General features: G+C 39.6%; 1 protein-coding gene across 1 annotated transcript in view; it reads left to right on the forward strand.

Moving 5' to 3' along the window:
- Positions 1 to 27,618, forward strand: part of LOC122562216 (dynein axonemal heavy chain 17-like) — a 471,020-nt gene that overhangs the window by 330,742 nt on the left and 112,660 nt on the right. The window contains exons 47-52 of the mRNA XM_088000362.1: positions 1,655 to 1,820; positions 2,520 to 2,622; positions 14,378 to 14,525; positions 16,728 to 16,819; positions 19,533 to 19,694; positions 25,033 to 25,197. Coding sequence (XP_087856488.1) covers positions 1,655 to 1,820; positions 2,520 to 2,622; positions 14,378 to 14,525; positions 16,728 to 16,819; positions 19,533 to 19,694; positions 25,033 to 25,197 — 836 coding nt within the window. The remainder of the gene's footprint in view (positions 1 to 1,654; positions 1,821 to 2,519; positions 2,623 to 14,377; positions 14,526 to 16,727; positions 16,820 to 19,532; positions 19,695 to 25,032; positions 25,198 to 27,618) is intronic.

Raw genomic sequence — 27,618 nt, forward strand, 5'->3', positions numbered from 1 at the left:
TGACCTGCACACCTTTGGACTGTGGGCGAAACTGGAGCACCTGAAGGAAACCCACACAGACAGGGGGAGAATGTGCAAACTCCACACAGACATTCGCCTGAGATTAGAATCGAACCTGGGACCCTGGTGCTGTGAGGCAGCAGTGCTCACCGCTGAGCAAGTATTGTTGGAACAGCATCATTAAGTCAGGATAGTCTGTCAAGTTTTTGGGATAGGATAAGTTATCTGGTATTCTATTTTCTGTTCTTTGTGTTTCATTCATAATTTTGTAAATAAATTCTGTTTGTTTAAAACTTGGCAGTCAGAACAGCTAATTCACTCTGGGAATATCCATTGTACACTTAACTAAAACATATAGCAAAGTTAAGGTCTGGGCAACCTGCTTAAAAATGTTTTGAGGGGTTGGGCCTGATTCATAACACTGCCTGTAAGAATCAATTTGAGTTTGAATTTACATTTTTGCTCAGGGGTATGTTTATTGGATGTTACTGTATTGAAACAATTAATTCGTTAAGTTGCAATATCGGGTCAGTTAAGTTTTCCAATATTTAAGTTATTCTAAATTCTACTTTCTTTTGTTAATGTTTTAACTATAGTGTTTAAATAAATTTTATGTTTTGCTTAAAGCTGAATGGTTTGACCAGTTGTATCACATCTCGAGCGTTCATTCACATCTACCTTTAAAATAAGAAAACGTTAGGGTCTAGGCTACTTCCTTAAAGTATTTTGAGGGGAGCTGGCCTGGTCCATACAACAAGGAAGGGGCATACCAAGTGTTCAAAGAAATGCAGCAGACCTGGGGATTGTAAGCAGTTTACATTTCATCAAAGAAGGACAGAAGAATTGATTAAGAGGGGAAAAGGGTTTATAAGAGAAGGCGGAGGGGAACATATAAACTGATTGTAAAAGATTCTATTGGTATGCAAAGAGAAAAATACTAGTGAAGACAAATATAGTTCCCTTACAGTCAGACATAGGGGATGTTATCATGGGGAACGAAAGAGACAACAGACTATATTGATTGATTTTGAAATGTCTATCAAATCTCGATCAGACTCTTCTCTCCAAGGAAAACAGTCCCAACTTCCTCACTCTACCCTCATGAGGTTTCTTATTTATGGAACCAATCTTGTAAATCATTTCTGCACTTTCTGAAATGCATCTTTCATATAACGTGGTGCCCAAAACCGTACACAGTACACTATCTGAGGACTACCAAGTGTCTCGTACAAGTGCCTTGCAAGTAAGTGTAAAAATGTCTAAAATGAGCTAGCATTCCATTCCTTACCAAATAGCTTTCTGGAATAGAACTATGCTCTTTCTCAATAGTTCCTTCAAGTATTTCTCCAATTCTCTAGTGGATATTGTGATTGAATCTGCTGCCAGCAGCAGAAATTTCGGGTGAACACAATCAAAAATCCTCTGATGTTCCAAACCATTACAGAATTGAATATGGGAAAAAATGATGAATCTACTGAAGAGATCAGATGGAGTCAGTTTCCACCAAGGGCTACATCTATATCCAAAATTGTTTGAAATCTGTTTGTCATAATTTGATTGCTACTCATTCAAAGTATTTAAGTGAAGAATATTGTGAATAAAAGATTATCATTATAGTTAGTGCATTTAAATTTTCATTCTGAATTCCTGATAGCTGTTCTGGAGAAGCCATTGGAAAAGAAAACAGGAAGAAATTTTGGCCCTCCTGGAATCAAGAAATTAATTTATTTTATTGATGACATGAATATGCCGGAGGTGGATAAGTATGGAACTGTGGCACCTCATACACTAATTAGACAACACTTGGATCATGGACATTGGTAAGTACTGTAATCTAATTAGAAACTTTTAAATATAGTTATAATACTGCATATACATGTAAGATATTAAAGTATGGTAGTTAGTTTTTATTCTCTATTTGCATTAGTCTTGATTTACTCTGCCACAATTTTGAGTCATGCATTTTATTGAAATATTTTACAATTGAAGTACCTCATGCCCATATTACAGAAGATTTTAGCTTCTTTCTTCCAGTAGAAAATGGACTGAGCAGGAGTGAAAACCAAAATAGAACAGTAAAACATAAAGCACAATTTCTAAAATATAACCCAGAAAATTACCTTGAATCTCTGTTAATTCAGGTTGTCTCACTTACTACCCTGAAAATTCCTGGCTAGTGGCTTTGAAGCCACCCAATCTTTATGAGGCTTAAACTAGAAAACTTCTTCTGGATGGCTGTTTTATGAGCAGCTAACCTTTGATGGATAAATAAGATCTCTTCGTTCAAATGGTCCAAAAGAAATAGGTGGTTAGCTTACATGTTGTGGCTTCTCACTCAATATTCCCCTATCAATATGTCCAACTAGATATATTAAATATTTAGTAATAGCACTATCAATTGAAGCAAATTATTTCATTAAAAAGTGTCTATTTTGATGTAACAATTTTCTTTATGAAAGGATATTGTGTAATGATTGGATTCATTTGACTTCAGATAACCTAATGTATTTTTCCATTAGGTATGATAAGGTCAAGTTGACATTGAAAGATATTCATAATTGCCAGTATGTTGCCTGTATGAATCCCACAGCTGGCAGCTTTACAATTGATTCTAGACTTCAGGTAACTAATTATATATGGTTTTTAAATATGACTTTTTTCATGATTTTATATTAGCCCAGATTTTCTTTTATCAATTTATCCTTCTGTATTTGCCTCATTACTAATTAGAATGCATCATTGCACATGTGACAGTGCATTCAAAGTAGCATGGTCAAATGTCAGCATGTTCTGTAAAAAAAATCTCTGACTATAATAATGGATCTCTGGACTTTGCTTCACTCTCCTCGTCAAAAACATTATTTGCCAGAAAGTAGAACCATTCATTTGACTTGCAAGCCTAACTTCAGAAACTATGGTCAGAATTTTACCAAAGAAAATGCAACGTAGTGTGAAGTGAGGGCAGTGAGTTGTAAAGTGGCATTGGGGTCGGGCCTTCAACATCATGAAGCATGAATGGTATTTTACATGAAACAAATGGTGAACCAGATAGAGATTCTGCTCTCTAACAATGAATGAGTAATATTTTGTAAGGCGATCGCAGACCACACTGGATGGATCACAGCCTCAGCAGCTTTTAAAGGACCACTGTAGGCTATTATCTGCAGGGACCTGTAGAACCCAGGCCACTGGAACTAAGATATTTCATTGACTGAGTGGAATAAGAGAGGATTAGACATCTGGAGTGGATGACTTCATTGCACAGATGTTCATCTTTGGACAGATGTTCAAGAAGGCTAGAATTGCACAGCTTCCCAACACTCACTTATCACAGCACTTTTAGCTTGTTTTTTTTTATAAATATTTTTATTAGAAATTTAACATTTTTACAAGTTTACAAAAATAAACAAAACTCTCAGATATAAACATTGATATACAATTAGCTCAAATATACAATAGCCAGAATTTAAAAAAAAAACAAAAAAAAAACAAAAAAAAGAACAAAAAAACCAAGCAAAACTCAACTATCTACTAATCTAACCTACAACTAACCAGAGTGTATATTTAAGTCTCTTACATGCTCGGGATATGTTAGCATCAGATATAATAAAACCCGTATTCGTGCGAGATTCCTCCCCCGAGCAGCCCCGGACCAGCCAGGTTTATAATCTCAATTAAATAAAAACCCTTGTTAGGATAGCTGAAATATCTGTATTTATGTAATTCAAAAAGGGCTGCCATATTTTATAAAATAATTCGGACTTTCGGTGCACCATATTTGTAAGGAGGTCAAGGGGAATACATTCCATAATTAGTCTGTGCCAATTTGAAAGTCCAGGGGGGCCCTCAGCCGCCCAGTTCACCAAAATATTTTTCCTTGCACAGAAAGAAAAAATAGAAAATAGTCTCTTCCCGTACGTGTCCAGGGAGGGAAAGTTCGAAAAGCCCAAGAGGAGAGATACAGGGTCCACTTTAATTTCCGTTCCTAAAATTTCTGTCAGGGTACTTGCTACTTTAGTCCAATATCTACGGATCTTATAACAGGTCCATAAGCAATGTACAAGAGTGCACACCTCTATTTTACATTTAGGACACATTGGAGATGCTCCTGCCTTAAATTTTGCCAATCGAACCGGTGCTATATGGGTCCTATGAAGTATCTTCAGCTGGATAGCCTGGGTTCTGTTACAAATAGTAATTCTTCTAGCATTTTCCCAAATATCATTCCACGTTTCTGTGGAGATTTCTAGTCCCAGATCCTGATCCCATGTTTTAAGCAGATTATCCATATCTCCCGATACTTCATCATGTAGTAAATGATAAATAGTACTGATTGAAGATACCCCCACTGGTCGTAGGACACTACATTCTCTATCGGATTTATAAAGACTATCTAATAACGTAGTCTTCTTCTGTATATAATCTCGAATTTGGAAGTATCGAAAGAGGTCTCCATTGGGTAATCCGAATTTCTGACACAGCTGTTCGAAAGACATCAGGACCCCATCTTTAAATAGATCCCCTAGACATGAGATACCCCTGGATCTCCAGAGTTTAAAAGTGGCATCTGTTAACCCCGGTTGGAATCCCCATGCTCCCACTATCGGTGCATAGGGGGATGTTTTATGTGAATTGCCCTCATTTTGCGGCATTATATTCCAAGCCTTGATTGTATTTAGTATTATATGGTTTTTACAGAGATCTGTAATGATTTTCCTCTTGTCTGAGAATAAAAGGTTAATAAGTGGGTATTTTACTTGAGAAGCCTCGATGTCCAACCAGATTGATTGTGGATCAGACAAGACCCAATCAGCTATGTAACTTAATAGGGAACTTAACTGATATTTCCTAAAGTCTGGGAAGTCCAATCCACCCCTTGCCTGTGGAAGCTGTAGCTTCTTCAGCTTAATGAGGGGCCGCCTATGATTCCAGATAAAGGAACCCAGCCAGCCATATAATTTACATAAAGCCGTCCTCGGCAGCATCACCGGAAGCATTCTCATAGGATATAGGAGACGGGGCAGGACATTCATTTTGATTAGTGCTATTCTACCCAACCAGGAAATCGGTAGGTCTCCCCATCGCTGGAGGTCCTGCCTTATCCTTTCCAATAAATACACAAAATTAGCCTTATACAACTGACCAAATACTGGAGTAATAAAAATGCCTAAGTATAAGAAGCCCTCCAGGGACCAGCGAAAGGGAAAAAGGGATCCGTCCGCTAAGTGGGGTATCATAGCAAGGCCACCCAATGGCATAGCCTCCGATTTTGAAAAATTAATTTTATAGCCTGAGAATGCACTAAATGTATTAATAACTTGGATTAGGCGAGGTATGGACATCAAAGGGTTACTGAGGAATACAAGAACATCATCTGCATAAAGGGAAATTTAATGTTTACCTGTACCAATCCTTGGGGCCACTATATTAGGATCAGCTCGTATAGCTTCTGCTAGTGGTTCAATTATTAGCGTGAATAACAATGGCGAGAGGGGACATCCCTGACGGCAGCCCCTACCCACACTGAAGCTATCCGAACCTAATCCATTGGTAACCACAACTGCTTTGGGATCACTATACAATGTTGAGACCCATTTGGTAAACACCTGTCCAACACCAAACCTCTCCAATGTGTAAAACAAATATGACCATTCGACCCTATCAAATGCCTTTTCCGCATCTAATGAAACCACTACTCCTGGTATCTTTCCCTGATGACAAGCTTGAATCATATTCAGAGCCCTTCTAACATTATTGGATGATCTACGGCCCTTAATAAACCCCGTCTGATCCTCCTTTATAATATGTGGCAGTATCCTTTCTAGTCTCAGTGCTAACGTTTTAGAGAGGATTTTAAAATCTACATTTAGCAAGGATATTGGTCTGTATGATGTGCAATCTTCTGGGTCCTTTCCTTTTTTAAGGATAAGAGAGATATTTGCCTCTTTCAGCGAAGGCGGGAGACAGCCCTGATTATATGCATAGTTATACATGTCCATAAGTGGACCAGCCAGCATTTCTGTAAATTCTTTATAGAATTCAGCTTGAAAACCATCTGGGCCCGGCGCCTTACCACTTTGAAGTTGCCTAATTGCATCAAGTATTTCTTGGAGTGTAAGAGGAGCATTTAGGACCGATACTTGTTCCGGAGTTAGGCCTGGAAAAGTCAAATTATATAACTCAGAATAAAATTCTCTAAAGATCGCATTAATCTTTTTGTGATCATGAGTCAAAATACCCGTACTTTCCTTGATAGACATAATAGTCTGAGGGGCCTTTTTTTTCTTTGCAAGAAATGCTAAGTATCTACCCGGTTTGTCGCAATATTCATATAACCTTTGCTTTGCAAATAATATTTCCCTCTTAGCCGTTTGAGTAAGCGTAGTGTTTAGAGCTGTCCTAAGAGCTGTAATCCTTTGCAATTTAATAATAGAAGGTCTACCAGTGTATGCTGTTTCTGCCGCTTTTAAGCGGGCTTCAAGCAGACGCTGTTGTTCTCCCTTTAATTTCTTCTGGGTCACTGAGTAGGAGATGATCAAGCCTCGCATGTAAGCTTTGATGGTCTCCCACATCAGGTTGCTAGCTGTACCTGAATTAATTTCTAAAAAAATTTTAAATTCTTGAGAGAAGTACTTTACAAATTTACTATCTTTCATTAGGAAGGGGTCCATACGCCAATGCCGAGGGGATATCCCATTGTTCCTCGCCTTAGTTTCCATATATACAGCAGCGTGGTCAGAAATTGCTATACTACCTATTTTACAGGATGATATGGAATTTAAAAAAATCGAGGGGGCAAAAAACATATCAATTCTGGTATGACATTTATGTGGATTAGAGTAGAAAGAAAAATCTCTACCCTGTGGATGAAGACATCTCCATACATCTACTAATCCTAATTCTTTGTTCAGATCCATCAATTGTCTAGATCTGGGAGATACTCCTGCAGTACTCTTGGGAATCCTATCTATTTCTGGATCCATAATACAATTAAAGTCTCCCCCTTTAATTATATGACGGGCATCAAAAGCCATCAATTTTGAAAAGGCTTCCGTTATAAATTTAAAGGGGTGTGCCGGGGGGCAGTACAAATTTAAAATCCCATATTCCTCTCCATTTATGAGGGCTTTAATCAAGATATATCGTCCAGATTCGCCTTTTATCTGCTTTAGGATTTTGAAAGGGAAATTCTTCCGAGCAAGAATAACAACTCCCCTACTTTTTGAGCTAAAAGAAGAAAAAAAGGCCTGATCAAATCCGCCCTGTCGTAATTTCAAGTGTTCTTTATCTGACAGGTGTGTCTCCTGTAGGAGAGCTATATCAACTCTTTCCTTCTTAAGATTTGATAATATTTTCTTCCTTTTGACTGGCGAATTACTCCCCTTGACATTCCAGGTGCACCACTTAACCGACTGATCAACCATAATCCTTTGGGCCAATCCGAGACCCCTCGGGAGGGGGAACCCTATCCAGAACATTCCGAGCGTAGAACATGTAAAATTTACAAAAATAAAACCTCTTTAATACACCCACAACAATACAGTAAAAAACTAATACTAAATTAAAAAAATATAAAACGTATCTAAGTGGAGACTTTCCCCCTTGTTCCCAGGGGGTGTCACTTCCTCTCCAAAAGTCCATCATATCCTCTCCCAACCAATGCCCCACCCTTGACCCAGGCACTCCTCAATAAAATGAGGAGAATTCAAATATAATACAAAGGTAGAGTTAACAGTGAGCACCCTACCCCCACCCATACCAACACCTGGGTATATTTGGTAATGTTAATACCATATATAAACATATAACTATAAAATTACCACCTCAACGAATAATAATTAAATATAATAATACAAAATAACAAGGGGAAAACAACCCCGCTCCTAGAGACAGAGGTAAAATTGAATAAGGTAACCACCTTCCCCCCACCAACATTAACCAAACCCCCCAGCTTTTATATATATATATATACACACACATATACATACATCCCTCATATATACATAAAATAATAACAGAAAACAACCCCAAGGGGGGGGAGAAAATCAAATCCCTCTCCCCACCCCCCATGATAATATTAAACAGTAAGGTAAGAGAAAAGAAAAAGGGGGGGATATAAACCAAAGCGGGGGGGAAAGGCAGACCAACATCCATTATGTCTTACAGTTTATCTAAGAGAGTCCAAGAATTCCTTAGCCTTTTCTGGTGATCCAAAGTTATATACGAATCCTTCATGGTTAAAGCGTAACATCGCTGGGTAGCGTAAGGAGTACTGAATATTTAAGTCCCTTAAACGCTTCTTCGCCTCGTTGAATGCCTTCCTCTTTCGAACCAGAGCCGGGGAAAAGTCCTGAAATTGCATGATCTTGGATCCTTTGTAGATCATAGCTTGGGGGTCTTTTCTGAGATTTCTAGAGGCTTCTAGGAGTATCTGCCTCTCCTTGTAGCTCTGCAGCCGGAACAGGACCGGGCGTGGGCGCTGGTTCGAGCCGGGCCCGCGTATTGCGACCCGGTAGGCCCATTCCATCCTTACCTGGCCTGATCCAACTTGCAGATTTAAAAGCTGTGGCAGCCACTGCTCCAGGAATGCTGAAGCTGGCCTTCCTCTTCCTGTTCGGGAAGGCCCAGCAAACGAATATTTTTTCGACGACCTCGATTATCGAGGTCGTCAATATGATTTTCCAAGGTCCGGACTCGCTGCTCGAGAGTCCGGACCTTATCCACGGCCGATTGAGCGGTATTTTCGGAGGTCGCGGCCTTTAACTCCGCCCCTCCGACTCGGCGTTCAATTTCTTGAATTTCTCGGTCATGCTTCTGCAGCGCGGCCGAGAGCGAGTCCCAACGATTTCTGGATTCTGCAATAAAGGCATCGATCTTCGAGTCAAGCTTGGAAATCATTTCTGCAAGGCTTGTTACTGTTGGTAAGTCCCCCGGGGTGGCTGTGGACGCCTCTGCTGCAGCTGGAGAGGGTGGGGGAGGGGTTCCTGCTTGCTGAGAGCTGCGGGCTCCCTTCCCTTTAGTCATTTTAACTTAGGATTAAATTGTTTAAATGTAATATTACACAACTAATTAAATTACACAACTATTATAAATGATTCGGTGAGCGTGGTAGGGGGTGGGTGACCCACTGTACCCAAGTCTTGGGAGGATCACTATAGACTCAGTCTTGCTGGGTTGCCGCCATCTTGGATCCCACCACTTTTAGCTTGTTAACACGAAGTCGACATGCTCTATCCCTATCGAGGCTCTTATAGTGAGGACGTGAACTGGAGTGAGAGGAAGCAGTAAGCAATTGCCCACCAACAACAGGAACCTGCTTGTCAACTGCCAGGCCAATTCCATAATGTAGAATTGGCAAAGAGCACAGAAGGAGATAGTGAGGACTGTAGATGCTAGAGAAATCAGAGTCGATAAAGTGTGCGCAGGTCAGGCAGCATCTGAGGAGCAAAAGAATCGATGTTTCAGGCATAATCCTTCATCAGGAGCCACAGAGTGAACTGGTGCAGACACCTGTGAGAAGAAACAAGCAACTAGTGTACCAATTGTACATACACCAGACGAGCTAACTCCAATGTAAGAGTACTAATGTCTTCAAACACTGCGCCTTTTCCAAGAGGCTGTGTCAGTTTGTAAGATATGATGGAATTGGAGGTGATTCTATTGGCTCTAAAGATCACAGTGGTCCTGAATTTCTATGCTTTAGTCCCATTTCAGTCATCTACTCAAGACATGTGTGGTATTTTCTAGTCAGCCATATAAACTGGATCAAGATTGGGGCAGATATTGTCTTTGTGAGGGCCAATCAGTGCATCTTCATTGGCAATTACTTGCTACTGAGTATGGTTGTCCACATAGGAAATTCTGTGTCACTGGTCATAGTTCTTTGCTTCCTAGTGTAACTGATGAGCCCAATCCAAGAGTCACATCGCTGATCACACATTTGGCATGTATTTCTGGGCAGTGGAATTGGTCCTTGTACTTGAGATCATTGGCATTCCTTTCTCTCGTTCCATTTCATACTTTCTCTTGCACCCAATGACAAAACGAATTCTCAAAGAATTGTGTCCCTTTATAAAGGTGTTTCCTCCAAGTCAGTTTCTTCTGAATGCGGGTCTCCAATGCATTGAATTCTATGTTGCAGTTCTTGAGGGAAGCTTTAAGGGAATCTTTGAAATGCTTTCTTTGATCTCCTTTCATTTAATTGCCTTCCTTGAGCGCAGCAAAGATTTGTTTTGGCAGTCAGAACTCAGACATCCTAAGCATGTGGCCAGCCCAGTGGAATTGGTTTCAGATGATCATTGCCTCTATGCTGGTATATTCTAGGATACTTATGTTAGTACGCCTGTCCTCCAAGCTAATGCAGAGAATCCATCTTAAACAGCGTTGATGGTACTTCTTAAGAGTCTTGATGTAGCATTGAAACGTAATCCAGGTTTTGGAACCATATAGAAAAGTGAGAAAGATGACTGCCTTTCTCAGAAGGGCCTTGGTATCAGCATAAATGTCACGGTTGTCAAAGATTCTCATCCTTAGGCTTCTGAAGGCAATACTTGCCGATTGAATTTGATGTTGAATCTTTGCATCAAAGTCAGCCTTAGATTAGTGGTAACTTCTCAGGCAGAGAAAATGTCCCATGTTCGGGAAGATTTCTCTGTTGATTTTAATGGAGGGATGACTAGAAACTTGACCTGGACAAGTTGGTAAAGGATTTTAGTCCTGTGGAAGTTAAGGCTGAGACCAATTCTTCAGTAGCTTCCACAGTGGCATTAAGTGATGCTTGAAGATTCTCTCCTGAGAGAGCAGAGATGATATTGTTATCTGTATACTGAAAGTTCACAAGGAAGATCAGTGTTGTTTCATTCTTGGATTTCAACTAACTACAGTTGAAAAGTTTTCCATCCATCTCTGCACTACTGGGAAGTTTGTTCTTGATAAGATGAAGTATGGTGGTGATGAAGATGGAGAAAAGGACGGGTGCGATGACATATTTCTGCTAGACCTCTGCCTTGCCGTCAAAGGACTCTGTCATATTACCATCAGTGAGGACCATCACTGACATCATATCATGAAGGAGATGGAGTATGTTGTTGAATTTCTCTGGATAGCTGGCTTTTGACAGGATCTTCCAAAACACTTTCCAACTGACTGAGTCAAAATGCTTGTTCAGGCCAATGAAGGCAATGTAGAGTGGTTAGTGCTGTTCCTGGTATTTATCTTGGAGTTGCCGAGCATAAAAATCATGTCCATAGTTTCGGAGTTTGTTCAAAAGCAACACTGGCTTTCAGGAAGGATTTTCCCTAAGACTGGTAAAAGATGCCTAGTGAGCATTTGTAAGATGATCTTCCCAGCAACGAGAAGCCAGAAAATCCCTCAAACGTTCCCACAGTCCTCTGTGTCTCCCTTCTTGAAGATGGTGGTGATGGCAGCATCCATGAAATTGGCAGGAATATGTCCTAGATTTTCAAAATCAGTTGATTGAGAAGATGGGTAAACTCTGCTCCTCAAGTTGAAGATCTCCACTGGAATCCCATCTACTTCTGCAGGTTTTCCAGTCTGCATGAGGCTTCAACTTCTTCCAAGCTGGATGGGAGTCCAAGACTATCTTTGATGGACATGCAGGGGATTTTTTCAAACACATTCTTGCCAGCAAATAGATCGCAGTGTAAGTTTTTTGAAGGCATTCTTTTCATCGGAGGCTGATGTTTACTTTGTCTCCCAAAAGAGTTCTATCCCTACATTGCATCAGCTTGAGGCCAAGCTTGTTGGATTGATATTTTGCCTTAGTGGCACTGACGGAACTCTGGGTGTCATGCTTGTCAACTCTTTATAATGAGTTACAACTCTTTAGCTTTCTAAATCCACCATCAGTTCTTGATTTCCCTGGTTCTTCTTTGGACTCTCCTGCCTTTGCTGTTTGATGAATTCTGCTCTTAGCCTCACATCAAACATACAATGAATGATAGCGAGAGCTTCATCAACTGTAAGGGGTTTCCCTCCCTCAGTATCAAATGGATCTGTGATCACTGGCAGTAGATCCTGCAATGTGTACTTGTTATCCTGGGAGCAATCATTGTGTTTGCATGTTCTAGGACCCCCAGATCCTAGAATCTGCTTTTCAATTACTCAGCATAACTACAAGAGTGGATATTTGTTCAGAAGTGTTGCTCACTGAAGAAATGGCAGATGATACCAGTGAGTAACTAAGGACAATTCAACGGAATACTATAATGCAGGCCAGTCGATTATGATCATAACAATTAAAAAGACAGTTGGTCTCTTCAGATTGCAATTTAGATGTCCAAACTGATCAGTGGAGCAATTTAATTTGCATCAGCAAGGGCCGTCAAGAGTAGTTTAATTTTTATTAATTTATGGAATGTACGTGATGGTGGTGAACTGATTTGTTGACCACTGCAGTCCATGTGCTGTAGGTTGACCCACAATTTCATTACAGAAGGCATTCCAAGAATTTGAGCCAGCAATAATGAAGGATCAGTGATATCTTTCTCAATCAAGATGGTGAGCGTCTCTGAGGAAAATCTTTTAGAATTAGAATATAATTTATTGTCTCGTGTACTCAAGTACAGGAGTACAGTAAAACGTTGCAGGTGGGGATGTTGCCATGCCACAAATTATTGACTTATCTGGCATATCATGCTACAACCTCTACCCTTGGTCCCTATGCATTCTCTCCTTTGATTTCTGTTGGCACACGAATCAGTAAGTCTGCCTCCTGTACCTTCTAACAGCTCAGTTACCTTGGTAGATATTTAGCTAGGTTACAGTTGGGAGCATATGCTGATGAGCACTTCACTGTCACATCTCCACACCTGGCAAAGGAAGGAATGCCCAGGTTTGTTACACACAGAAGACTGTCAGAGACCAGGAACTTGCTCAGCCCCAGACAGGAAAGGACTTCATGCTGTCAGCAAATTGTGAATATTTGCAAATGGACATGTAGACTGAGGAGCACCAAACAGGCTTGTTGGGAGCAGAGGATGATCTGTCAGCCAGGTTAGAGGAATACCATAATGCAGTTTGGACCCCTCATTGCCCATTCTCTTAACCTGTCTAAATCTTTCTCCAGCCTCCCACCTTCTCAATATGACCTACCCTTCCACCTATCTTTAAATCATCAACAACCTTAGCCAGAATATCCTTAGTTCCTTTATCTGGATCATTAATGTATAAATATACAAGATCAGTAGCTATTCCACAATGAGTTTACAACCATCTATGTGAATTCCATTTTTTATTCTCATTTTTGTCATGTTTTCTCTGCCTATTACCGTTATTAATTTTAAATGCTCACAATACTTTCCCAGTCGTTATTAAAACAGCAGCAAGTGAAGGACGATTCACTTTAACGATATTTCAGATTACAACAACAATTTTTATTGATTGCTAAAACACTGTCCACACAACTTGGAGGAAGAAAATGTTGCCAGCAATGGCTGCAACATTAGTCAGCTGGTGAGGCAACAACAGGTTTTATCCCTGTATGCATCTGAAGCCATTATAAGAGCAGGATATGCCATCACTGAAAGATAGGTAAGTAGTCCAAAATTGCTCATGGAATGTGCCAGTAAAGCCTTCATTAATCATTCAAGAAGTAAAAAGCATTATCAGTCAAGATTAACTCTGTGCTGCCAAAGTTTATTAGCCAAAGGCTATTAAATGTGTCACTCAAAAGAGTTGTACCGAAATTTTCTTTTTGATTTATTGTGCTGAGGCAAGTTTGTGGAAGCAATATTGCTGGGGTAGTTTGGAGGTTTTTTTTGACTGATCACAGAAAGGCAGAAAATAATATTACCTTGCACAGGTATGGTAATATTCACTGACTCATAGAATCCCTACAGTGTGGAACCAGGCCATTTGGCCCATCAAGTCCACACCAACCACCCTGAAGAGCATCGCACACTGTCCTTACCCTGTCCCTATAACCCTGCATATCCTATGGAGAATCCATTAACCTACACATATCTGGCCACTTGGAGGAAACTGCAGAAACTTTAAGCTTACTTTTAGCTTTTCTTTTGAATGAATTAAATACCATACTATGGTATGGTGATGAAATGTCTGAAAACAAACCTTCCAGCTCAGCAAACAAACTTACATCCAGAACCTCAACCTAATCTACAAATCTTCTCAAACCTCGCTATCCACCATCAGTTTGTCCAATTACAAATATATTAATACCTGCCCGCAGTTTAATCTATTTAACTTTGGGTTAATTCACCATCATTTGTATTGCTTAATTTGTAATTTTATCCAAGAACTAAGTGAGTATATAGGTTTTTTAAAAAGGTCTAAGACCGGTTATCACATTATCACACAGATAATTAGAGTGAAAGTATTTTATAATCTTTTATTTCAGCGTCATTTCTGTGTCTTTGCTGTGAGTTTCCCAGGACAAGATGCACTTCAATCCATCTACAGCAGCATCCTTTCTCAACATTTAACTGGTCGAAATTTTCCATCATCAATGGTAAAATTTCATACACAACTGGTCACTGCAGCTCTTGGTTAGTACATAAAGCTACACACTAAATAAATTCTTATTTCTGCTGCATAGATTTTCTACAATAACCAAAAACATAATTGTTTATGAATTGTTATTTACTTATTATAATTTGTTTTGAGTCTGCTGATGTCTCAGTTTCTTACAAGATCCTGTATGAAAGAAGTCTCATTTTAATGTGCTTTATATCAAACTTGCAGCCACCATATATTTCATAAAAACTGGAATTGTACAAATTTTAGTGATATCCAGAATGGTAATTAAAAGGGAAGGTGATGGTTGAGTGGTATTATTGCTAAACTATTAATCCAGAAACTCAGTTAATGTTCTGTGCATCAGTGATCAGGTTATTGATAAGCAGGTGATGCTTGAAGTATAGTGGAGTTAGCTGTCAACTTTCCTTTCCCAGTCATGTTCTTTAGAATTATGCAGCAACACATTGTGGATAGCTTTTCCTGACTAGCAGTATTCGACCTGAGCATAGCTAGGATTTAAATATGGTGCTAGTGTCATGAATCCCAGAAGCCACTTGTAGTTGTGAATAATTCTGCCATTAGAATAGAATAACCTTTATTGTTACATATACACCAGTATAAGAGTACAGGAGTACAGTGATTTTATAATGGCTGCCTCTAATGGCACCATCTTAGGTACAAATACCTAGGTTCAAATTTTGGACCCGAAAGCAGAATAAAAGGAAAAGTAGTCGCATTACTTACAGTGTGAAAAATAAATTAGAAGTAAGATAGTTATAACATAGTTAGAGGATTGACATTACAGTCCAGTAAACAATTTCAGATTGATATAACATTACAAGGGCATTTTCAGAGCTCAGCAAGCACATGGTCTGACCACCAGTGCCAGGCACACTCCATTCCAATGACAGTCACACTCCATTCTAAGCCTCCAGTCCGCTCCGCCAGACAATCAGCTGTGCCAGGACTCGCCTTTCCTCTTGCAGATCTCCAAGTCTCATTTCCCCTTGCACTGCTCCAGGGCTCATTCCCCTCATGCTTCTCCAAGGCACACTTCCTCTTGCGCTACTCTGAGACACACTTCTGCTCACGCTGCTCCAGGGCTCGCTCCCCTTGCACTGGTCTGGGACATTCTTCTCTTCACTGCTCAAGAACATGCTTCCCTGTGTACTGGTCCAGGACATACTTCCCCTCACACTCTCTGGGGACCACTTCACTGAACACTGCTCCAGGACTGCTAAAATAGGAGAAAAAAAAGGAAAGAAAGAAAAAGGCAGAGCAGAGCAAAGGAGCATGCTACTCTCCTGCCATCTTGCCAGAACTGAACTAGAGAACTCAAGATAGAATGAGAGCAGTACCAAAGGGATGTGGTGCATACATAATGAGGTGAAAAGCACAGAATTGTGTGAGAAAACTCACAGGAGTTCAAGGAGAAAAATACTCCATGAAATTTGCCGAAATCAATGCAGCCAAGGTTTGGTAAAATGCAGCCTGTAGTTCCACTCCAGAGAGCTTATAAATGCTTGGAGCTGTCAATCAAACTGAAATGGCAGGTACCCTGCTTTGATCAGTTATGCACTATCAACTCGGTCATGGCAGACATCAGGCTTATTTTAAAATCCCAATGTTTTAATTAAATAATAATTATCGCATAACCCTTACAATTTTTAATAAAAGACAAGGGGCTAGAGAAAGTAAAATAAAGACTAATTTCCTCATTCTATAACAGTTTACCAGTATACAGGTCTTAATTCCCTTTCTTTTCCTTTTTGACATTAGTTCCCTTATATGCTGGAAATCTGAAATTAAATAGAAAATGCTGGGGATCTCAGTAGGTCTGGCAACATCTGGGAGAAACAGAGTTAATGTTAAGTCACATTCTGGGGAGGAGTCATATAGGACTTGAAACAACAGCTCTGCTTCTCTCTCCATAGGTGTTGCCAGACTGACTGAGTTTCCCCAGCATTTTTTATTTCCTTCTTCTCTACAATTCATCTGTAACATCTGGATTTTAAAGCCCTCTGCTGATGTATGGTGTCATTTAGGACTTTTCTGTGCTGTACTGTTCTGTGTTCTATCTGTGTTTAAAACACTGATCGCATTTCCCCATGGAATTGCCAAGTTTTTGCTGAAGTAGATATTTGTTAATCAGAAATTTTATTTTAGACTTTTAAAGTGCAACATTAAGATGTTTCATGTTCCATTTTGCCAAATTATTTTTTAATCAACAGCCTTGCACCAGAGAATTGCATCATTTTATCTACCAACCGCTATTAAATTTCATTACATATTCAACTTGAGAGATCTTTCTAACATATTTCAGGTACAGTAAATTTCTTTATCCATTTATGTTAAGTTTGTAATTAAATGCAAGAGAAAACTTTACAGTGACTTCCAAATGAACTGTTATAGCAATAGATTCAAGACGCTTCCGCTTTGGTTGCGAATAGTGACCTGGTACTAACTGTGTTTAAAGTTATAATGTTGTAATGTCATTTAGAATGGAAATTTAAATTGTTTCCATGTAATGATATAAGCCTCAATTCCACTTCCTGCCGTTTCACATAAACTTTGATGCCCTTATAATTTAAAAATTGTCATCTCAGTCTTGAATATATTTAGCAACTCAGCCTCATTAACTGTCCACAACAAAGAATTCTACAAATTCACCACTCTATAAAAGAAGAAATTCTTCCTCCTCTCTGTTTAAATGTGCAATCTCTAAACTTGAGATTATGATATCCAGTCATAGACTTTCCACAAAGGGAACTAATCTTACCACAGCTATTCTGTCAAGTCACTTAAAAATCTTGTATGTTTTAATAAGGTCACCTCTCTTTCTTCTAAATTCCAATGATAAAGGCCCAACCTATTTATCTTCTCCTCATAAGACAAACCTTCCATACCTGGTGTTAGCCCAGTGAATCTTCTCTTGTCTGCCCCCAATGCCAGTATATCTCCCTTAGATAAGGGACTAAAAACTGTCCATAGTATTCCAGCTGTGGTCTGACTAGTACCTTGGTAGAGTTTGACAATTCCTCCCTATTTTTATACTGCAAACTTTTGAATTAAAGGCCAATATTCCATGAAATAATTATAATAATATTCAATTTACCTTCACTATGGTTCACTCTTTCCCCCTATCATCATTTGAGGTCCATAAATGGCCAAAATATGAATACCTCATTCCATGACAGGTTTAACAGTGTAGGTCATTTTTCAACTTGGAAGAGGTCCCTGTGTCAAAGGCACGCATCACCTTTGGACATTGGCGAGACCCAGATCCTAACCTAATTTCATTTAACCCTGAGCCTACAGAAGCCCTCACTACATACCTGTTGTCTAGGTCCTCCATGATCCTGAAACTCTGGAGTGGTAGTCGTTGACAACAGCCATGACTCTCTCAGCAGCATTGCTAAGTGTAAGAACTGCCAACTTCTGATTGGGTTGATGCTGGTACAATATGTTTAGATCCATCTTTATCCTTGTATTCTGAATCTTGATTCATGGGTTTCCCTGGCTGTTTGACACAGGTTGAACAAGGTGAGAGAACAACAGTATCAGATGGCATTGAGTAATCAATAGGCTGGAAAATCTTTAAATACTGAGATCTGACAATTACATTTTTGCACATAGTTTTGCTCACAGGATTTGTTCTTAGAATGTACTTCCTCTGCTTTGAAGTGATTTTACAGGTTTAGGAGGCTATTTATTTATTTTTTTGCTTTGACTTAAATTTCCTAGCTATCAACTTTCTCAAACACATGGCATTGAGCAGTTCTTTACCATGAACCACTAATGTGGATCAGTAGAATTAGTGCCATAAGCTTCACAAGTAACAGAAGTGATATCTTCAAGAATACCAGCAACCTCTTTGCAATAACTGCTTGCTCTACACAACTGAAGTCTCTCAACCCTGGGGCTATTCTTGCGCTCACTTTAATGTATTCACATCCTTCCTAGAGTGTTGTATGAAGTAGTCCAACTGAGGTCAAACTAGCATCTTATTCAGATTCAGCTTAGCCTCCTTACTCTGGTACTCTATTCCTCTATTAATGATAGCTAAAATACTGTACACTTTCTTAACTTTAATGACTTATGCACATATTGACCCAAGTCCCTCTGCTCCTGCACATCCTCTAGAATAGCACGCTTTGTTTTCTTTGCACCAAAACATATATCACTTCGCACTGTTCTGCATTGAACTTCATCTACCAACTCTTTGCACTCCACTCTTGTACAAATGTCATTTTGGCATTCTACACTGCCCTCCTTGCAGTTTACAACGCCCACAAGTGTTGCATCTTCCACAAACCTGAAATTTGCCTCCTGAACTCTGAGGTATAGATACATTTCAACAAGGTTCAAAGATCGTGGTTGGTTTCCTTTATTTCTGTATTTTATTTCCAGGTTCTGTACCTCGGTACTTTATACCTAAGATGGCACCAAGTGGGGTGACATTGTCAACATTTCACTGTACTCCTGTACTTTGTACTTCAGTACATAATGACAATAAAGGATATTCTAAAGATCATATTCTAAAGGTAGACACTGGCAAGAAATATTTCTGCCTATTCTGGCTCACTGTGTGAATTACTTAGTCAATACCCAATTTAATTAAGTGCATTGGAAATTGGCATCTTTGCAATAGCTTGGGGTTAGGTCACCCATTTTATTCATTTTACCTTCCCCCAGAACAAATGACACATGTGTGGGGAATTCCCCATTGTGTGCCGTGGCCAGTCAACAATACACTTTGTATCATTGGCCTTCTATTGTGTATCAGCTGAAAGAATTGCAATGTAAACCTCCTTGCAGCCACCTTCTTAAACATTGATTGAACCTACTAAATATCAGTACAGATTATTTTTCAAAGCATTGTCTATCAGACAATAGGTACTGTCAAGAGCTACAACTAAATGAGCCTGCATATCTGCAACCTCAATGCTGTCATAAACTGCAATCCTTTAAAACTATAACAGTGCATTGCTGTTATGTTGATATGCTTATATTTTTATTAAACTGTTCAACTGCAGGGCTTTCTCTTTGCAACAACTGAATGTGCAAAAAATGCTCAAGATTTAGTCCGACTCCTATTACATGAAGCTTCCCGAGTCTATGGTGATAAATTAGTTGATGAACATGACACAGAAAACTTTCCAAGACATCAGAATAACATCTGTCAAAAATTCTTCCAGGTAAATAGGAAGCATTATAGGAATTGCAAAATTATTATTTAATTTTCTTGTTCAAATGTTTACAATATAAACTACAGCTTCTTTATTAGCATTTAGACTATTTTGTATGACACTTAGCTCACTCCTGTTGTTTCTCATTATATTACTTCTTAGGCAGCATCCTTGTCCTTAATGCCTGTCCCTTGAATCAGTACAAAAATACTTTACAGCTTTTACCAAACCAAGAGTGTACAAGTAACTATTAAAAAACAACAAATACTAAATTGTTAAAACAAACTTAGAAACCAAACTATTGGGATGTTTATCTTCATATCCTCAATTATTCCTCTTCACTAATGATAAATAATCGAGGGTTCAAATTCCAATTCAGATTCTTGAATCTGAACTGATAGTTCAGTGAAACATTGATAATTTTATTTAAGTCTTTCATGAATTGAGGATTTGCTGGCAAGGCCACCATTTGTTGCCCATTCTAAGTGCCCTATAAGAGGTGGTGACGAGCCACTCTCCTGAACTATTACAGTCCATCTGGTTTAGGTACAATGACAGTGTTTTTAGGTACATTGACCAAGTGTGAAGATGCTGCTCTTTTAACAAGGTTATGTTATCTTTGTTTTTTTCCCAAGAGGGGTTATAAAAGGCAGACGTTTTGATTCGTCTGGAATTAGTCCATTTTGAAAATGGCTAACTGATACTGCCTAAGGCAACAGTCAAAGAAACAGCTTTTAGATTTTTTAAAAAGTACTTGTACAATGAAAGGGAGTGGCCAGTTCTTCCAGACCAGGGATTTTTCTCGTTTGGTTTAGTTTTAGCAGGGGACCTAAAGAAAGAGCTGCAATGGTTCCATGCTTCGGCAAATGATCCCTGGTTGATCCTCCCTCCCTCTCTTACATCTCTCCTATATGAATCTATGTTTAATCTTTATCTTTTTTTTCCAAGGAATTTGTTTATGGGGATGTTGCAGAAAATTGGACCAGCTCCTTTGTTAAGTTGTCGATTGGGTTTTCAAACCATTGTTAGTCTAAATTTTGTTTTCTTTTGTTAGTGTTTCATTCAGTGGTGTGTAAATAAATTCTGTTTTACTTGAAGTCAAGTGGTTTGACCAGCTGCATCACGCTTGGGATATCCACCTTACATCTGCCTAAAACAACTAGGGAAGTTCGGGTTTGGGCTACCTTCTTAAAATGTTTTAAGGGGGTTTGGCCTGGTCCATCACACCAAGTAGAGGGGTAGAGTTTTCCCACACTTTGTTCAACCACAACAGGATTTTCAAGATAATGTGCTTGCCAACTCAATCAATTTTTAGTGGTTTAAACACTGTGACTGTAAAAGACACAAGGAAAAGTTCACTTGTCAGTTTTTAAAAGAGTGTATGATTGATCTGTTGAAGTGTTTCAGACTAGTCTCAAAAATATTTTCAGTTCTACATCAAAGCAATTTAAGGAAGTTGATGAATGATTGATATATTTGCTTCCCGAAACAATAGTATTGGATTGATTGTTAATTCACTGCCTGAGGCATGTGGATGTTCAACCAGCCGACAGGTGAGAAGCTGTAGGAAGAATGGATTATATATAAATATGTGTGTGTGTGTTTTTTTTATAGAGAGGCAGAAACAGAGAGACAGAGAGTGAGAAAGATGGGTTACCCAGGTCTCTGCTTCCTCTGCATTTCCACTTTTGATCTTTGACCTGGAGAAAAGCAGTTACTTAAAACACAAGGGGGTTAGTTAGTTCATCCCATAAATGCTTACCAACTAAACAATTTCTCAAACATGATCCTGGCAGGTCCATGATTTATGCATATTTGGATTAAAGTTAGAGGAGTTTCCTTCTCTGTCAGAGTATATTATCCAAAGCAATTCCATCTACCAGCTTCTTCCGCACCCAGTTGAATGCACAAATGATTGTCTGCATGATAAAATAGTTGAGTTAATTCACATTCCTCTGAGATGATTGTCTTTGGTAGGGTGTTGAGACAGACTAACTCCATGTTTTATAATTTTGGAATTTGTGGGGTACAGTTATGCAGTTAGTAGTATTATGCACTTCTCATTCAGAGTGCTTTAAACTACTATAATCACATGAAGTATTTTTGTCATATTCTAACCAAATAGATCGTTTGTTTTGACTTTTATGACAATATATGGTTTTTATTATATTAACTTAGTTTTGTTTTGTCAAACAATGTCATCACAGTTTCATATTCTTCTGTTGAGAAGTCCACATTTAACTGATTTGGAGATGCCGGTGTTGGACGGGGGTGTACAAAATTAAAAATCACACAACACCAGGTTATAGTCCAACAGGTTTAATTGGAAGCACTAACTTTCAGAGTGCTGTTCCTTTATCAGGTGGTTGTGGAGTACATGATTGTAAGATACAGAATTTATAGCAAAAGTTTACAGTGTGATGTAACTGAAATTATACATTGAAAAATAACCTGATTGTTTGTTAAGTCTCTCATCTGTTAGAATGACCATGTTAGTTTCGCTTCCTTCATATGTAGACCACAAAACTTTTTTTAAGAAGTTACATTCTCAAGTGAACTTTAACAATTGTTGTCAGCCCAGATAATGTATTGAAGGTGTTAGGCCCCTTGTGTGCTGCTGTCTGTGCCATAATATTTAGACTGATTCTAATCCAAAAAAATGAATTAACAGAATCTTACATGGATTCATGCAGTTTTTGAGCAAAGTACGATGTAACTCTGCAAGTACAAATTTAATGTGTGTGTGTGTTGGGGGGATGCGTGTTGTAAGTGTCTGTGAGAGTGTATGTGTGTGTAGGGCAATGGGATCACCTGCATTGTGTGACATGAACCCAAGGTCCCAGTTGAGGTCATTCCTATGGGTACCAAACTTAGCTATCAGACTCCGTTCGGTCACTTTTCACTGTTGCCTGTCCCAAAGTCTGCCTTGGAGGATAATCACCCGAAGGTCCGAGGTCGAATGTCCTGGACTGTTGAAGTATTCTCCAACTTGGAGGGAACACTACTATCTGTTGATTGTTGTGCAGTGCCGATTCATCCGTTGCCGTAGCCTCTGCTTGGTTTCACCAATGTACCATGCCTTAGGGCATCCTTGCCTGCAGTGTTTGAGATAGCCAACGTTGGTTGAATCACATGAGTATCTGCCACATACATGGTGGGAGGTGTCCCCACGCGTAATGAAGGTATCCATGGCCACACTCTGACACATCTTGCAGTGTCTACCATCATAACACACAGTAGTGTTCCCTCCAAGTTGGAGAACAGTTCAGCGGTCCGGGACATTTGACCTTGGACCTTCGGGTAACCATCCTCCAAGGAAGACTTCAGGACAGGCAACAGTGAAAAGTGACCGAGTGGAGTCTGATAGCTAAGTTTGGTACCCATAGGAATGGCCTCAACCGGGACCTTGAGCTCATGTCACACAATGCAGGTGACCCCATTGCACGAGAGGAGGAGAAAGTGAGGACTGCAGATGCTGGAGATCAAAGTTGAAACTTTATTGCTGGAACAGCACAGCAGGTCAGGCAGCATCCAGGGAACAGGAGTTTCAGGCACAGGCCCTGCACTATATACACAAACAGACACTCCTACACACAAACACACACACACACACAAACATGCACACATTCACATATGCGTTTGTGGGGTGAATTTGTACTTGTAGAGTTACATTGTACTTTGCTGAAAAACTGCATGAATCCATGTAAGATTCTGTTAATTCATTTTTTAGATTAGAATCAGTCTAAACATTATGGTACAGACAGCAGCACACAAGGGGCCGAATACTTTCAATACATTATCTGGGCTGACATTATTTGTTAAAGTTCACTTGAGAATGTAACTTTTTTTTTAAAAAAGGTTTCGCGATTTACATATGAAAGAAGTGAAACAAACATGATCATTCTAACAGATGAGAGACTTAACAAACAATCAAGGTATTTTTAATGTATAATTTCAGTTACATCACACTGTAAACTTTTGCTATAAATTCTGTGTCTTACAATCATGTACTCCACTACCACCTCATGAAGGAGCAGTGCTCTGAAAGCTAGTGCTTCCAATTAAACCTGTTGGACTATAACTGAGTGTGACATTAAGGTGCCCAGAGGGTGATAAGTGCCTGGAATGCATTGCCAACAGAGGTAGTAGAGGCAGTCACGGTAGATTCGTTTAAGGTGCATCTGGACAGATGTATGAGTAGGTGGGGAGCAGAGGGATCCTTAGGAGTTGGATGATAGGTTTAGACAGTGGATTTGGATCAGCACAGGCTTGGAGGGCCGAAGGACCTGTTCCTGAGCTGTACATTTTCCTTGTTCTTTATTCTTTGTACCCTAGCAAAACTGGAGTTAGTGGCAATTGGGGGAAAACCTTTACTGGTTGGAGTTATTCCTGTCACAAAGGAAGCTGGGTGTAATTATTGGAACTCGGTTATCTCAGCTACTGGATACCTCTGGAGGAGTTATTCTTGGCATCATCACAGGCCTAATCATCTTTAGCTGCTTTCCTCCATCATTAAAATCAAAAGTGGAGATGTTCGCATTAATGTTCATCATTCATAACTCCTCAGATTCTGAACCAGTCTATGCCTAACAGCAGCAAGACTGGGACACCATTCAGCTTTGGGCTGAGAAGTGGCAAGTAACAGTCACAGCACACTAGTGCCAGGAATTGATGATTGCCAACAAAGGAGAATCCGATCATCATTCCATTCAATATTGTAACCCTCAACTAATCCCCCACAATCAACATTCCATGTTGACCACTGACCAAAAATTGAACTGGACAAGCCATATATATACAGTGGCTACAAGAGCAGGGCAGAGTCTAGAAATTCTGTGGTGAGTAACTGATCTCCTGACTCTCCAAAATGTGTCCACCATTTACAAAGCACACAATACATACTTGCGACAGAACAACCTGCTTGATTGGCAACAAATCCACAAATATTCACTGCCTCCTCCACAGATGAGGAGACACACTGCGGAAATTCCCAAATGCTCCAAACTCATGGCCACTATCATCTAGAGGGACAAGGGCATCAGATACATTGGAACACTAGCACTTGCAAACCCTCCTCCATATTGCATACCATTTGACCTGGAAATATTTCTTCAGTGTCATTTGGTCAAAATCCCAGAATACTTCTCGAATGGCATGATGGGTCAATGTACAACAAAAGATTGCAGATAAACTTCAAAATCTTCATCTTTTCCAAAGTATATTTCATTTGAATGTGGCAAAGTAAGTATTCGTACATGCTAGGCACTGATGTGTTTTATTCTCCAATTTCAACTTATTTTCTTACCCTATACAACTTTATACTGTAATTTTATTTTTGTGTGGGCAGGATATGGATGAATCTGCTCTTTTTCAAAAACCCAATATCTTTTGCCATTTTGCTTCCGGTATTGGAGAACCAAAATATTTACCTGTGAAGAATTGGAATTCTTTGAACAAAATATTAGGGGAAGCTCTGGACGGCTACAATGAAATCAATGCTGTCATGAACTTGGTAAGTATATTGAAAGAAAACCATTGAAGTGAAAAATAAAATTATTTTTGGATTTAATAGTTAATGACTGTAACACCCTAAAACTTCCAAACATAACTACAAAGAGAAAAGAATAGAAATAAACTAGTGCTATTGACAGAACATCTGCCAAGACATTGATTCAGGAGGAAGCATCACCTGACAATGAACTAAGGGTCTATCTTTGGACAGAGCACAAATGACAAACATAAGACATATAAGATACAGGTGTTGTTCCTGATTCTATATTATACAAGCTTTGATTTGGGATATTAATGCCAGAATTCTTACTCTTCTATAAATGGTAATCCTGGGCATCAGCAATATCTTGCATTCTTAAAGCTTGCATTTAATATTGTTAATGTGGTCATTGAGAAATTATTTTAATCTTAATTTTAAAAGCCCTAATCTTGCTAGCTACTTTTTTATTAAAGGGAGGAAGAGGAAAGGATTCCTGAAGAAGGGCTTATGCCCGAAACGTCGATTCTCCTGTTCCCTGGATGCTGCCTGACCTGCTGCGCTTTTCCAGCAACACATTCCCAACTTTTTTATTAAAACCAACCTGTTCAGGCTCACTTTCAGCTCAGATGGGACATGAACCAAGATCTTCTGGTCCCAAGGGTCGGACACTACCAATGCACCTCTACAGCCTCTTACATATTTTTCCTGATTAACCTATTCATTGATGTTATGAAACACTTTTTTAATTTCATAGGTTAGTGCAACATTGAGGGCCAAAGGACCTGTACTGCACTGTAACGTTGTTTGTACCTCTGGAGCAGGTGGGACTTAAATCCTTGTGTAACTGCACTTGAAACACTGTGCACAGTTCTGGCAATTGATTGTTTGATTTATTGTCACGTTTACCGAAGTACAGTGAAAAGCTTTGTTTATGAGCAATACAAGCAGATCATCATAAGCAAGGATGTACAGATCAAAAAGAATCAGACAGACACGTACATGTTACATTGCACAGGGTGTGCGCTAGATGAGATCAATATTAGCAAGATCAGTGTTATTTGAGGCAACACTGTCTATTCATTGGTCTAATAATGGCAGGGAAGAAGCTGTTCTTGAACCTTCTGGTGCATGTGTTCTGGCTTCTGCATTTTCTGCCTGATGGAAGAGATTGCAGGAGAGCATTAGCAGGGCGATGGATCTTTAGTGATGTTGGCAGCCTTTGGTTTCTGTGATGGTGTGGGCTGTGCACACCACCTTCTGTAGTTCCTTGTGCTCCTGGACAAAGCAGTTGCTACACCAGACTGTTATGCACCTGGACAGTATCCTTTCAATGGTGCATCTATAGAAGTTGGTGAGGGTTCTTATGAACATGCCAATTTTCCTGAGCCACCTGAGGAAGAAAAGGTATTGTTGTGCCTTCTTCACCATCGCAGCTACATGGGAAATCCAGGACAGATCGTTGGTTACTGTTACTCCGAGAAACTTTGACACTCACCACCCTCTCAAACGCTGCTCTGTTGATGTAGATGAAGGCATGTCCTCCTCCTTTCTTCCTGAAGTCAATGATCAGTTCTTTAGTTTTGCCCATGTTGAGAAAGAGATTGTCCTCATTGCACCATGCTGCAAACTCTCTATCTCCCTTCTGTATTTTGACTCATCGTTGTTAGATATCCATCCTGTTATGGTGGTTTCATCAGCAAACTTGTTAATGGCATTCACTTAGAATTTGGCAACACAGTCATGGGTGTACAGGGAGTAGAGTAGGAGGCTACGGACACATCCTTGGGGACATTAGTGTTGTGTTATTTTTGAGGAGTTGCAGTTATCTACCTTCACTGATTGTGGTCTGTGGGTCAGAAAGCTAAGTATCCAATTGTAAAGGGTGGAGCTGAGACCAAGATCATGGAGTTTTGAGTCAGTCTAGATGGGATAATTGTTTTGAAGGTGGAGCTGTACTCAATGAGCTGGAATCTGACGTAAGTGTGTTTCTTGTCCAGATGTTCCAGGGATGAATGCAGGGCTAGGGATATGACATCTGCTGTGGAGCTATTACATTGGTAAGCAAATTGTAGGGTGTGGGCCATGACCAGCCTCTTGAAGCATTTTATAATTATTGAGGTCAGAGCCACTGGGCTGTTGTCATTAAGGCACATTGCATGTGTTTTTTTTAGGTATGGGTCTTCTTGACATAGGTGGGGACTTTGGCTTGTAGAGAGGAAGAGTTGGTGAATACCTCTGCCAGTTGGTCCATACAGGATCTGAGTGGTCTGCTGGGGACACTGTCCAGGCCCATCAATTTCCTTGGGTTGACTCCCAAGAAGACTGCCCACTCCATAACACCTCATATATCCGGCATTTTCAACTTTGACTCATGGAACTTCTTTTAGTCCCAGAAATCAATTACACTCCTTGGCAATGCTAGAACTCCTGTGAGATGGGATT

This window comes from Chiloscyllium plagiosum, unplaced genomic scaffold (assembly GCF_037043375.1).
Source record: "Chiloscyllium plagiosum isolate Xiang-an unplaced genomic scaffold, Cpla_swu_hap1 HiC_scaffold_25, whole genome shotgun sequence".
Lineage (NCBI taxonomy): Eukaryota > Metazoa > Chordata > Chondrichthyes > Orectolobiformes > Hemiscylliidae > Chiloscyllium > Chiloscyllium plagiosum.